The sequence below is a fragment of the Mauremys mutica genome, chromosome 13, assembly GCF_020497125.1.
Source record: "Mauremys mutica isolate MM-2020 ecotype Southern chromosome 13, ASM2049712v1, whole genome shotgun sequence".
Taxonomy (NCBI): Eukaryota; Metazoa; Chordata; order Testudines; family Geoemydidae; genus Mauremys; species Mauremys mutica.
This window is the reverse complement of record NC_059084.1, coordinates 50,727,235-50,741,912: the sequence shown is the minus strand read 5'-3', so window position 1 is coordinate 50,741,912 and position 14,678 is coordinate 50,727,235. Positions and strand designations below refer to the sequence as shown.

Genomic DNA, 14,678 nt, shown 5'->3' with positions numbered 1-14,678 from the left:
GGACTCCGAGTGCAGAAGGTGAGAGCCTGCAAGGACCCTAAAAATTAACACTGGCCACTCCCTGCTTGTATTAAACTCCCAAGGTCACAGCTTTACCTGGCCTTGGGTTAGTAGAGCTGACACCACCCAAGAGCAGAACCCCTTTCAGAGCCCAGGAAGGCGCACTTGGGAATTCCTCCCTGGGAGGTACACCCAGGCCTTTTCAGACACACCCTGAAGAGCTGAGAAAGGAAAAGATAAAAATAAAAAATCAGCTGTTGCCACCAGCTAACTAAAAAAAAAAGTTCACAAACCTCTGAAGACACAGAAATCCAACCATGTTCTTTAAAAAGGTAATTTAGAAAAAAAAAAGGGGGGGGGGGATAAAAGAAAAGAAAAATACATCCGGGCACTCAGGCTATTGCTAGATTTTAAAAGAACAACTGCCAGGATTAAGAACCAAGAATAACTTTCTTGGGGTCCAGCTTAAAGGTTACAACAAGGAAACTAAAGCACCTGGGGTTAGCACAGAGGAATCCACAAACCAAAATAAGAAAATCTCTGGTTGTGTCATTCTAACATTTCTACTTCCATATCTGGGGTTCCAAATGAGCAGTTTCTAGGTATGATACTGATGATTTTTTATACCTGGGCCCAAGCTTCTTACAGCAAAGCTGCTGCCCTGTCCCCCTGCAGCGAGAGAACAAAAGACCCCTACACCCAGCAGTTTGTCACAATTTGAAAGGGTTCAGCTTCCCTATTGGTTCCCCTGGCCAGGTGCCAACTCACATTAAGTTTACCTCTTAACCCTTTACAGGTAAGGCAATTAGGGTACAGCTGCTAAGGAGGATTCTGTAGCTAAGTGCATGGTTGGGGAGTTACACAAGGATGCTAACCCCCCCCCCCCCATTTATCACAGGAAGGGAGGGAGTCTGTGATAAAGGACTTTCTTTGTAAAGGGGCCAACACAAAGGCCTTTGCACCTACTGAACCCCACCTAAGCCGCCTGTGGCTGCGTGACTTTTATTCTTTGTCTGTGGCACTAAGCAACTTGACTCCAATATCCTTTTGATCATTATAACCTGGAGCATAAGTTTCATGAACCATCTTTGTAAACTCTTTCCATACTCATTCTCCAAATCGTCCTGCAAAGGAATGGCTCGGTGATATAAATAATTGCTCGTATGTAACATTGGCCACAGCACTGAAGGGAATAAAGACAGAGATTAGATAGATAGAGGGGGTGGATGGGGATAGATAGATAGATAAATGGGGTGGATGGGGATAGACAGACAGAGGGGGTGGATGGGGATGGATAGATCACTCAACTGCTTTCATTTAGTGGTTATATATTTTCAAATTAAAAGGTGCAAAGGAAATGCAGTTAGTGGATTCTGTGACCCACCTGCCATTACATTTAACAACACGATTCAGCGTCACACGTCCTGGATCCCATTTTATATTGTCTCCACGCCCCCCGCCCCCACCCCCGGCCCATGCAAATGTGCTCCCCAGGGCCCTGTTCATAGCCCAGTCCCGGCCGCTCACCCCGCTCAGAGCCAGCGCCGGGCTTCAGCTTCCCATCCCGCCTGGGGACCGAGCCGCCAGCCGCAGCCATGACCCCCAGCCTGGCCATCGCCTTCCTCCTGCTGCTCCCCGCGGGTACGGGCGGGACCTGCGCTGCCGCTGGGCGCCCGGTACCGCGTGTTCCCTAATAACTGCGCCTCCGGAATCACTGACATATTCCCCCTTTGTCTCTGCAGGTGTCTATTCCCAGGTCAGCCTGGTGGAGTCCGGTGGGGGAGTCAGGAAGCCCGGGGAGACCCTCAGACTGACCTGCACCGTGTCCGGATTCTCCATCACTAGCTACGGGGTGAACTGGGCCCGCCAGCCAGCGGGGAAGGGGCTGGAATGGGTCGGTACCATCTGGGCAGGTGGAAGCACTGATTATAATGACGCTCTCAAAAATCGCCTCAGCATCACCAAAGACACTTCCAAGAGCCAAGTGTTCCTGCAACTGACCGGCCTGCAGCCCGCAGACACCTCCGTGTATTACTGTGCCAAACACACAGTGAGAGGAAACCTATCCGAGCCCGGCCTAAAACTAGCCGTGCAGAGAACCAGCCTTCCCGTGTGACGCGCCGAGAGCAGCAGCTGCCAGCACCGCGGTCTCTCTGCTTGGTTAGTTTTTTGCTTCATGCAGATTCCTCAGCAAGTTACAAGCGCTTGTGAGATAAACTCCGTATCACCCGAAATCTCACAGTGAATCAGCGACACCGAGCCTGGGAATAAAACCCAGGAGTCCTGACTCCCAGGGCCCTGCTCTGCCAATGTGTCTATCATTGTGCTAACAAGGGGACGGAAAGACCCCAGGGATATTCATACCTAGACTCACGCTATAGCAACTAGATTATTCTTCCCTCCCACCATGGCTGGGGAAATAAACAGGGAGTCTTTACACTGGTGCCCACTGCTGACACTAGAGCCCGGCTGTCATATGGGAGCCAGGAACAGAGCCCAGGCCTTCTGTTTCGTGGAGGACAAAGTCTGAGTCGTTGGCTCAAGGGCCTGTGGACAGAAAGAAAAAAGCCACCAACACCCCACTCTGGAGTCTGGCTCTATGCCTGCAAGGTTGTGAGCGGGCTAAATCTCTCCCTTCTCAGCCCATTGATAAATCTCTGCCAGGGCTGGCTCTAGGTCTTTGCCGCTCCATGCAAAAAACAAAACAAAACAAAACAACTGCCGAAAAAGAAAACAAACAAACAAAGAACACTCCAAAGTGCCGGTGAAGAGAAAGAGAGGAAGTGCTGGGAACAGAGCCCGGGGCTGGACCACACAAACATCTGCAGAGTCTAGCTCTTTTTAAGGTCTTGCCATCCTTACTAATGGGAGTGACCCCACTGGCTCCGGGGGAACAATATGTGGGGTAAGGGTTACTCAGGCTAGGAAGAGTTTGCAGGGCCACTCTCAAAATCCCAATGGAGCTGAAATCAAGAACCTCTCTGAGCGCAGACCTCACTGGTTCCAATCAGATTTGCCTCTCTGGGCGCCAATCCATGTAGGGTTTAAACGGAAATCAGTACCGCTTCCAAGCTAACCAGTCTGCAATAAACTCAGGAGCCCTCAGTCCTGAATTTCAGGGGTGTGCGAGGGGTCAGCACATCTGGGAAGAGGAGAGCACAGAGGGGCTAGCACAGACGTGTCAGCCAATGCAGGGTCCCTTCACTGGGCTGTCTTGTAACCGCGATGCTTTGTAATGTCAGAACGCAGTGAGGCACCTGAGGGGAGAGATCAAACAGCTGGTTTGTGGCTCTCCAGAGTGAAGTTCAGCCTGACAGCTGGATCCCACGTGCATCGACCCTGTCCTCTAAGCGAACGTGGACTGGCCCTTGGCGAGGCTGACACAGAGCTCAGGCTATTTCACACTCGTGTGTCTGGATGGAGAGAGAGATTCCAGACCGGGCGCTCCTAGGGAAACCTAGGGGGACTGTCCGTACAAATAGGCAGCGTATACAGGGGGTCAGGCTGATGCAGCCAGCCCCATTTCCGCCCCACCATCGCCGCTGGAGCCCAGTTCCCCCAGTCGCTCTGTACGGCTGCAGCAGGCTGCCCCAGCCAAAGGCGCCTGGTCTGACAGAGCAGTGTCAAAAGAAGACCTGACTCTAAAGAAACAAGGACTGGTCAGAGGGACAGGGCGTACGGACACTTTTCTGGGAGAGGCGATCTCCTCTCTCCGTATTTCTGCAGCACCCCGCTGCTTCCACCCAGGCGGCTTTGGGAGAAGCAACGACTCATATGAACATAACTGTCAGACTCAAACACACTCCTAACAAAGGCGACACCAGGGGCACGTGCTTTGCAGGGCTGCATGGAAAGGCGCAGGGCTGGAGCCTCCCCCCCGAGCAGTCAATGGGAGTTTCGCCCCAGGAAAGGTTGGAGAGGGAGGACTCCACCATCCCACTTCCAGCCTTGCTCCTTCCCCAGCTCACAACGGGCGGTGAGACCCCGCACAACAGGAGCCCTGGGAGAGCTCCCCCGTGTCGGGGTGTAGCTGACAGTGCGAGGACACAATGGATGTATAGATCCTGTCTAGACATGCTTATAAACTCCGGGGGTAGGAATTGACAGCGGATTGGCGGGGATCCGGATCCGGCCAGCACATCCCTCGGCCCACACCACTTCCAGCAGCTCCCATTTGCCCGGAGCAGCGATCCGCAGCCAGTGGGAGCTACGATCAGCCGGACCTGCGGGCGGGGCAGGTAAACAAACCGGCCCAGCCCGCCAGGGGCTTTCCCTACACAAGCGGCAACCCCTGTTTGAGAAACTCTGTCCTACAGCCAGAGAGAGACTGTTCGCTTGATCTCCTGGCTCAAGCCTTTATAGGGCCAGCTGGGCCCTAACTGAGGCATGCCCCAAGCTGAGCCTGCTTCCCACTCAGCCTGGGCTGTTCTCCCAGCCCTCCTGCCCTCTCCCAGGGCTGGTTTTAACCCTGACAGGGCTGGAGCGGGTAACCACCCCGCTACACTCCTAGTTTTCATTGCTGTGGCTTCGGAAGGTATTTTCTCCCCAGTCAATCTACTGAAGGGTGAGGGATTGTTCTGTGAGTGACACGGCAATGGCTGTGATTGATAACAGAGCTTTGAGCAGCGCCTGGATGTGTTGATTCAGATGGGAGCCCAGGATGGGGCTGGAGTGGCTGGCCAGGTACTATGATCCCTCCATCCACAGTTACGCCTCCTCCATCCAGGGGAGATCTACAGTGTTCAAGGACAGCACCACTTTCCGCTTGCACATGAACAGCCTGAAAATCGAGGACACTGCCATGTAGAGACACTGACACAGCGAGGGGAAGCCAGTCTGGGCTCAGACAAAAACCTTCCTGGCAGCTGCAGCAGAGGCAGTTCACCGGCTGTGGGTGCTGACCAGACACAGACAGGAAGGGACACGGTGATGGGAGCATTGGAGAGACTGGTCAGGGGAAGAAATGCAGGTCCCTGGATTATAAATATTGGCAGGGCAGCAGCATTTCTAAATGGATTTTAATTATTCATTCTGGAATTCCTCTGAACATGAGCTCTTCTCAACCCATTTTCTATACCAGAGACAGAAAAACAGAAACACACACACACAAACATAGGGACACATCTCAACATGTAAACACAGACACAACAGAAGCAGGGGCGGCTCTAGCCATTTCGCTGCCCCAAGCATGGTGGCACGCCATGGGGGGTGCTCTGCCGGTCGCCGGTCCGGCAGCTCCGGTGGACCTCCCACAGGCATGCCTGTGGATGCTCCACCGAAGCCGCGGGACCAGCGGACTCTCCACAGGCATGCCTGCAGGAGGTCCAGCGGAGCCACCTGCCGCCCTCCCGGCGACCGGCAGAGCGCCCCCCGTGGCGTGCCGCCCCAAGCACACGCTTGGCATGCTGGGGCCTGGAGCCGCCCCTGACCACAAGTACACACAAACACATGCTTACAAACACGAAATATATACAAACAGATATGAACACATAAACACTCACATGCAATCACATATACTTAGGTCTTCAAGCACCCATACCAACACCTACACATAAAGACAGAATCACACACCCTCCCCGTACACCCAAGCACTTCAAGCACTCGCTCAACTATATACACATGAAAGTACACACAGAAAAATCTCTCAGACAATTTCTAAGTGGTGAAGACACTGAATTTGAAAAGACTTAGCCAAATTCTGCTCTGGCTTGTCTACACTACAAAACGGAGTTGACTTTATCTAATTTGACCTCAAGCCCCCGATTTAATGAAGTCGATGGAGCATGGCCACACCATGCTCATTGTCTCAATGGAGTGTGTCCTCAGTAGCAGTGTCTGCATCAATGCAAAAAGCAGTGCATCATGGGTAGCTATCCCAAAGTGCAACTTGCCACAGTGTGTTATGGGAAGTTTGTGCAATGCCTCATGGGACCAAAACATTGTTGCAGGGAGAATGGGAAAAATGTGTAGGCATCCCATGATGCACTGTCCTCGTTTTTGTGCCTTAAAACTGCTGAGCGTAGGCCATAACCCTGGAAGCATAGAGCCGGCTCAGTTGTGCACTCTTGCTGTGAGCATCTCAAATACCTCACACCATCTCCTGCAGTATTCCCAGAGCCAAAGTAGGGCCCACTACGTGGAACATACCGATTTTCTGCAAGCAGCCCTGCTGGAAGCCATTTTAAAAAAATCACAGTTGCTTCTGGCACTCACAGAGCAGCTGCACTCTGTGGAGCGCCGTTTCTGGTCCTATGAAACAAGCACTGAGTAGTGGGACCACATTGTTTTGTAGGGGTGGGATGATGATGAGCGATGGTTGCAGAACTTTTGAATTGGAAGGCCACCTTCCAGGATCTTTGTGCAGAGCTTTCCCCTGCCCTGCAGTTCAGCAACACAAAAATGGGAGCTGCTCTGACAGTGGAGAAGCCAATGGTGATCACTATTTGAAGCTTGCAATGCCAAACAGTTACTGGCCAGTGAGGAATCAATTTGGAGGAGGTTAATCAACCATGGAAGCTGTGTTGCTCCAAGTGGGCAGGTCCATTAATCAACTTCTGCTACAAAGGGTAGTGAGTCTGGGAAATGTGCAGGACATAGTGGATGATTTTGCCACGATGGGGTTCCCTAATTGCGGTGGCGCAATAGATGGCACTTATATCCCTATCGTGACACCAGGTCACCTTGCAAAGATCACATAAACTGAAAGGGGTACTTTTCAATGGTGTTGCAAGCGCTGGTGGATCACAGGGGGAGTTTCACCTACATCAATGTAGGATGGTCAGGAAAAGTTCATGACACGTGCATCTTTAGGAATTCGGATCTGTTCAAAAAGCTGCAATCTGGGACTTTCTTTCCAGACTGCAAAATTAACATTGATGATGTGGAGCTGTCTAATGTTTACATGTATTAGACTCCCTGCCCTGTACATTGCCTCACTTCTATTAGCCTCGTCAGTGAACTGGTCTCCAGCCAGTCTGAGAGCCTAATACCATGTCACAATATGGAGCCAGCCACTCACCCACCCTCATCGTCTGAGTAATTAAATCTGTCTATTTAGCATTCCCTTACCAAATATGGATCTATCTATTCATCCCCAGCCACACCACCCCATCTAATCTAATCTATCTATCTATCTATGTCTCTTCAATCCTTAGTTCTCTACTGACGGGTCTTCCTCCTTGTCTTGGATCCCCAGCCCCAGACAGTGTGATCGTTCGTTTCTTATATCGATGGCGATATGCAAATACCGATGTCTGTTTCCCGTTTAAATCTCTCTCTCTCTCTTTCTCTCCGGAGAGACAATCCGCAGCCCCCTGTGTCTGTGAGTCACCAGCCAATCCCCTGAGAACTTTCTTCTCCAACATCAGGGAAAATGAGGCTTTGGTTCCATTTAATGTTCGTTGTAGCGACTTTGGAAGGTAATTTCTCCCCCTAAATGCACTGGATAGGCAGAGGAAGATTCTATTATTGTTAGGGGTATTTATATGATTTACAACGTGCTTCATTCCCAGGTGCCCGGTCCCAGGTGCAGCTGGAGGAGTCCGGAGGGGATGTGAAAAAGCCCGGAGACTCTCTCCGCCTCTCCTGCAAAGCCTCCGGGTTCACCTTCAGCAGCTACAGGATGGACTGGGTCCGCCAGGCTCCCGGGAAGGGGCTGGAGTGGGTCGCCAGCATTTACAGCACCAGCATATACTACAGTGACTCGGTAAAAGGGCGATTCGCCGTCTCCAGAGATGACCCCAACAGCCTGTTGTACCTGCAAATGACCGGCCTGAAGCCCGAGGACACCTCCCGGTATCACTGTGCGAGACACACAGTGGGGGGAATCCCGGCAGGGCTCGTACAAAAACCAGAGACGCAGAACCGCCCTTCCGCCATGCGCCGCGCGGGGGCAGCACTTCCACAAACAATCCAACCCTTGGCACAGGAACGGGATCTACAACCAGAGGGAATAAAAATCACTCACCAGGTTTCTGAGCTCAATGTGCATCTATGACCATGTGTCCATAAAACTGGGGCTTCTTGAATATTCACAGGTCTGAATGTGGCCCTTATCAGACACCTTTGAAAAATCACCCGATGCCACTGCAGCTCTAACACACTCCTGAAAGGAGACAGCAGGTTCCAAACTCCTCTGCCCTCGATACAAACACAGATTTTCACATGATACTGAACTGCTCTGGTCTTCACTGTAAGGGTCTGATCCAGACTCGGCATAAGCCAGTGGTGAATCTTTCCATCCCCTTCCGTAAACTGTAGCTCAGCCCTTACACCTGGAGGGATGGGAGGGGATTTCAAGGGAGCTCTTGGTGAACCAGTGTGGTCAGATGGCCCCGCACTCGCTGGGCACTGCCCAGGCAGAGCGTTAGCACCAGTCCGACTCCCTCTCCTAGAGCGACCGGCCAAATAACTCTGATCATTCAGGCAAAGGGTTTGTGTCTCTCCTATAAGCAGCGGGATATGCAAATAAGGGTGCGAGTTTTCTGTTTAAATCTGTGCCTCCCTCTGCCCAGGCTGCACCTGGAGACACAATCCGCAGCCCCCTGAGTCTGTGCAGTGACCAGCCAGTCCCTGAGAACTTTACCCTCCAGCACCAGGGACAATGAGGCTTTGGCTCCACTTAGTTTTCATTTTTGCAGTTTTGGAAGGTATTTTTGACTCCAGAGTAATTTGCACAGTCAGGTGAATGTGATACTGTTGCTCTTTCTGTGTGATTTCTATTGTGCCTTTCTTCCCAGGTGCCCGATCCCAAGGGTTGGTGGAGTCCGGAGGGGATGTGAAAAAGCCCGGAGACTCTCTCCGCCTCTCCTGCAAAGCCTCCGGCTTCACCTTCAGAAGCTACAATATGCCCTGGGTCCGGCAAGCTCCCGGGCAGGGACTGGAGTGGGTGTCATTCATCGGCAGCAGAGGGCGAAATATCTACTATTCTGACACAGTAAAAGGCCGATTCACCATCTCCAGGGACAGCTCCAACAACCTGCTGTATCTGCAACTGACCGGCCTGAAGCCCGAGGACACCGCCCGGTATCACTGTGCGGGGGAAGCATGGTGAGGGGAAGCCGGGCTGAGCTCAGACAAAAACCTCTCCCTGCAATAATTAGTGAAGCGGGTTGGAGGCGCCCAGGATCTGTAAGTGAAAATGAGATCAGTTATGGGAAGAGGTCTAGCAACAACAACCCCTTTTTACTCTTCTTATTCCTCCTGTTTTGATCTTACTGAAGATCAAAGAGTTTACACAAGTTCCCACAAAGGAGAGAAAAAAAATATTTGGGTCCCTTCCTCTTTCTTTCCTCTTCCGGGGACAAATTCTGAGCCCACTCACAGTGTCCTGGACAGTCACAGATTCATAGACCTAAAGGCTGGAAAGGAGCAGGATGATAAACTAGTCTGACCTCCTGCATAACACAGGTCACAGAGCCTCAACCCGGTTCATTCCGGTTCCGTCTAGGACCCTCTTCAATTCACCATGCTGGGATTCCGCTCAGTGTCACCACTGTCAGTATCAGTGACACACTCCAGCGGAAACACACCGCTCTCTCTGCTTTTGGCACTAGAACGCACGATTTGTTTCTTTTCTTTTCTTGTTTTGTTTTGTTTTTTGTTTCTTTGTCTGTTTATTTGAATAATGTTTCCACCAATGCAGGCTTCTCTGGCACAAGGAGCATTTTCCTAGGAGAAAAAAATCCTTGGTTAAATGAATAAAGAAATAAGCCCCAAAATATTTATTTTCTGTTTTTAATAATAATACAAAATGGGGGGGATCCATGAGAGACAGAGAGAGGGGGTGTGGTGCAGGGTCCCTGAAGGACATAAATCCACACCGTGTAGAGGTCAAGCATAGGAGTTCATTACGCACAGCACTGGCGGAGTGTCACCTGGCTTATTAGGCTCAGAGACACTGTCAATCAATTGATTACAATAGAATATATAGATTTTCTGTGGGTGGGGGAAAGTGACGGGGTAGGCAGTTCCAAACCCCCGGATAGGTTTTGCAGCAAGACAAGATAGCACATTAGCCAATGGTTAAAAGGTTACATAATGTCTCCGCCCATAGTCTCAAGTTAGCAAGTTAACATTTAATTAATACTTTGGTAAAATATTATTAGTATTTATATATATATATATATGTTGAATTCTTATTTGGAGTCCATAGGAATGGAGCAACTCCTTTGATTGTCCAAAAGGTACATTCCTAGGGGTTAAAGCAAAGGAACAGTGAAAGTATATGGCAATAAAGGTTGTCCCCTTTATGTCTTAAGGCAGGCATTGGTCCCTGGGAAGGGAGCTGGAAGGATGCCATATCTTATACTGACATGTGTCAACTTTTCATAAACTCAAGGTTGGATCTGTGGAAAGAACGTTCCCTACAGAAGAGACTGACACAATAGGAACAGGGATCCTTTGTTCAATCTGAAACATTAGATGAAACATAATTATTTAGTTATTGCTTCAACATCTGTCATTTCTACCGACCAAGCACATTTTAGCAAACGCGGTTATCTGTTTACCCAGCTTTCTCTTAGCTAATCACTATTTGCTAGGCCTCTGGTCTCCTGACCAAACTCTAGACTTTGGGTCTGGAAAAGAGCTGGTACAATTCACGTACCAGGTTGTTATATAAAGTGCATATGGATTTTAACCCTTCAGTCCCCTTCTCCCGTCCAGCAAGAGAGGCAGCAATGAAAAAACAGCACAGCACAGCCTTGGAGACACGCCTGAAAAAGGGCCTTGAGGGTTGTAAAACATCATTTTAAACTCTGTACCTACACAAACTGCTCATTTGCACATAGAAAACCTGCAGGTGCCCTTTGACTCCCCCTCGCTAGTAATGTCTCAGGGTTAAACTTCAGTGCTGGGTCCCTCAGGCTCCTGGGAAGCATCGGGAGTGGGTCTCCAGGGCGAAGTACACAGGAAAGAGTTCACACTACACCGATTCAGCGAAGGGGAGATTCATTGTCTCCCGAGACAATCCCAGGGGCCGGCTGGATTTACAAACGAGCAGCTGGAGACCCGAGGACACAGCCCGGTATCACTGTGTGAGAGACTGGACCAGTCACAAAGCCCATCACCAAAACCAACGGTGAGTTCACACCGTGTTTGGCTCTTAAAATGGCTAAATTTAAGAAAAGACAGGAATTAACCCCAATAGTCAACGTTATGTCAAAGGCACCGATTTATGCTCAGAACTGAGTAGATGAAATAGTTAGAATTTTACTGAACGTCCGGAGCACTGCATAAAATCCTTTCATGTTCTATATTCCCTAACTTCTTGCAGGAATCATTGGTCTGAGCTACCATGGCAGGAAATATAAACAGTGATGAAGCACGTAAAGTTGAGTGACAAATGCCCCCCCGCCGCCAAAGTGCCACCGAAGCCGGACCCGCCGCCGAAGTGCAGCCCGGTCTTCGCCGGTAATTCGGCGGGGGAGGGGATCCCCGCCGCGGGTCTTCGGGGCACTTCGGGGGCGGGTAGGGTGACCAGATGTCCCGATTTTATAGGGACAGTCCCGATTTTTGGGTCTTTTTCTTATATAGGCTCCTATTACCCCCCACCGCCTGTCCCGATTTTTCACACTTGCTGTCTGGTCACCCTAGGGGCGGGTCCCGGAACGAAGGGGCCCCCGGCCGCCGAAGACCGGGCTGCGCTTCGGCGGCGGGTCCCGCTTCCCCCCCGCCCCGGCCCCAGCCTCTTACCCCCGGCTCCCTCCTCACCTGGAGCCTCAGCGCCTCGCCGGAACAGCCGCAGCGTGTGGCCGGCGGGGCCTGAGCTCCGTCCCGCTCAGAGCCGCGTGGTGAGGGGGCGGAGCTGGGAGCTCCACGCCGAGCGGAGGGAGCTCAGGCCCCATTGGAGCTCCCAGCCCCGCCCCCTGATCACGGCTCTGAGCGGGGTGGGGCTCAGGGGCCCCGGCGGAGACTCGGCGCTTGATGCGCTGAGGCTCCAGGAGCTGGGCGGAGGCGGGAGCCTCCGCTGTTCTCTTGGGGGCCCCTGCGGGGCCCGGGGCAAATTGCCCCCTTTGCCCCCCCCCCCCCCAAGCGGCCCTGGCAATTAACAGCCAGTGGAGTTAATACAAGAGCCTGTCCAAGTGTCATGGATCATTTCAACGCAGCTGGTCAATGCTAGGAACGAAGGGAAAGGGGAGGGGCTTCCGTCCCAAATCCCACCCAGTGGGAGGTTAAATCTTCCGTGTCCAGTGGATCCCTGGGACACGACTCCTCCGCAGAGCTGACCCCACTGGCCAGACTTTGCATGGCTCCTCTCCTCATGGGACAGGGCTCCAGAGACAAGTCCCCTCCCAGCATATCGCCTCACAATACCCAGGCCCTCAGGTCCTGGCTGAGGAAATACAGCCACTGCAGGGAGCTGGTCATTCCTCCAAGGGGTACGAAAGTGTCAGGAGGACCCCAGCACCCTGTGCCCGGTGCTGCACAGATACATAGAACGGGACAGTCTCACTCATGCACCTGGAGCCCTAGCGCGAATCAATCAAATCACTGGCAACAAGAGTGTGTGTATCTTATAGGGGACATGCAAATGAGGAAGACGGTTTCCTGTTTAAATCTGTGCCTCTCTCTGCCCAGGCTGCACCCGGAGACACAATCCGAAGTCCCTGAGTCTGTGCAATTACCAGCCAGTCCCCTGAGAACTTTCCCTTTCAATACCAGGAAAAATGAGATTTGTGCTCCTTTTAATTTTCTCTGTAGAGGCTTTAGAAGGTATTTTCTACCTCTGAATAACTGGCGGAGTTAGATGAATATTAAATTATCGCTGTTTTTATACCGATATTTACAACCTGTCTTTACTTGCAGGTGTCCTGTCCCAGGCGCTGGTGGAGTCCGGAGGGGATGTGAAAAAGCCCGGAGACTCTCTCCGCCTCCTGCAAAGCCTCCGGCTTCACCTTCAGCAGCTACGGCATGAGCTGGGTCCGGCAGGCTCCTGGGAATTGGCTGCTTATATTATCCCTAGCGGGGATAGTCCGCAGTTCGTTGATTCAGTGAAAGGCCGATTCACCATCTCCAGGGATAATCCCAAGAGTGAGCTGTATCTGCAAATGTCCGGCGTGAAAGCCGAGGACCCCGCCCGCTATTACTGTGCGGGACACACCGTGAGGGGAATCCTGGTAGGGCTAATCCAAAAATCCAAACTGCAGAATTATCCTTCTTAGAACAGGATCAACAGGCAGAGTGCAAACAAATCTGTCAGTTGGTTTCGGATCTCTGCACCCATATTTGATCACGTGTCCATAAAAAACTGCAACAACTTGACCACTCACATGGTTAAATGTGGCACTGATCGGACACCGAAGTAATGCAGGCTGCACAAGAAGAATATTTGGGGACTCCTTTGTTCAAGGTGTGATAACTAGCACTTGGGTTTCTGGAGGTGCCTAAAAGTGATGACTGCCAAGATGCTTCTGTGGGTTGTTGGGGGATGGATAGAAATACTCTCAGATTTCTTTGAAAAAAAAAAACAACGTGCCACTATAGACCGAACACATCAGGCACAAACACCTCTGGCCTCAACAGAAAACCAGATTTTCACATGATGCTGCCCTGCTCACCCGCCTGATATTCTTCCTTCTAAGGGTCTGGTCCACAGTCCCCTAAAGCCCGTGGTGGAGCTTTCCATTCCCTTCAGCCCTTACACCTGGAGCGATGGGAGGGGATTCAAGGGAGCTCTTTGTGCAGCAGTGTGGTCAGGATGGCCCCGCACGCACTGGGCGCTGCCCAGACACAGAGTTAGCACCAGTCCGACTCCCTCCCTCAGAGCCACCGGCCAAATAACTCCGAGCATGCAGGGAGCGGGTTTGTGTGCCTTATAAGGAGGGGGATATGCAAATCGGGATGAGAGTTTCCTGTTTAAATCTGTCCCTCCCTCTGCCCAGGCTGCACCCGGAGACACAATCCGCAGCCCCTGGGTCTGTGCAGTGACCAGCCAGTCTCCTGAGAACTTTCCCCTCCAACACTCGGAAAAATGAGGATTTGGCTCCATTTCGTTTTCATTGTAGCAGCTCTGGGAGGTAGGTTAGCCCCTGAATGCCCTGCAGACTATTGAGTTATTGACTGTAATACCCATGTGTTTGTAACCTGTCTTTATTCCCAGGCGCGCGGCCCCAGGTGCAGCTGGTGGAGTCCGGAGGGGATGTGAAAAAGCCCGGAGACTCTCTCCGCCTCTCCTGCAAAGCCTCCGGGTTCACCTTCGGTGACTACTCGATGAGCTGGGTCCGGCAGGCTCCTGGCAAGGGCCTGGACTGGGTGGCACGTATAAGCTACTTGGCCGGCAGCACTGTGCGTTACGCCGACGCGGTCAAAGGCCGATTCACCATCTCCAGAGACAACCCCAACAACCTGCTGTATCTGCAAATGACCGGCCTGAAGCCCGAGGACACCGCCCGCTATTACTGTGCGAGAGACACAGTGAGGCGAAGCCGGGCTGAGCTCAGACAAAAACCTCCCGTTGCGGTCAGCAGGGAAAGTCCCAGCTGGTGAGAGCCTGACACTCCCGGGACTGGAAACTGAAAAGAGGAAACAGCGTGTTCATGTCAAGGTGCCCTGCTCTGGCCAAATACAGCTTCAGCCAAGGCACAGGTCCAGGGGCCGGCCCCCTCCTGAGTGAAAAGGGCTGGACCTGGACCTTTCCCTCTGATTTTTAATCAATTCTATGTGCAAATCAAGACTCC

The 14,678-nt window shown here is 51.9% G+C and overlaps 3 gene segments (V, D, J or C); all 3 read left to right on the top strand.

The window, feature by feature from the left end:
* Positions 1–1,555: 1,555 nt before the first annotated feature.
* On the top strand, positions 1,556–2,688 carry LOC123348467. The segment is given in 2 exon segments: positions 1,556–1,641; positions 1,743–2,688. Coding segments are annotated over 2 exon segments (420 nt in total).
* Positions 2,689–7,372: 4,684 nt separating this feature from the next.
* On the top strand, positions 7,373–7,996 carry LOC123347611. The segment is given in 2 exon segments: positions 7,373–7,418; positions 7,512–7,996. Coding segments are annotated over 2 exon segments (531 nt in total).
* Positions 7,997–13,890: 5,894 nt separating this feature from the next.
* LOC123348465 lies at positions 13,891–14,658 on the top strand. The segment is given in 2 exon segments: positions 13,891–14,018; positions 14,102–14,658. Coding segments are annotated over 2 exon segments (432 nt in total).
* The last annotated feature ends 20 nt before the right edge of the window (positions 14,659–14,678 follow it).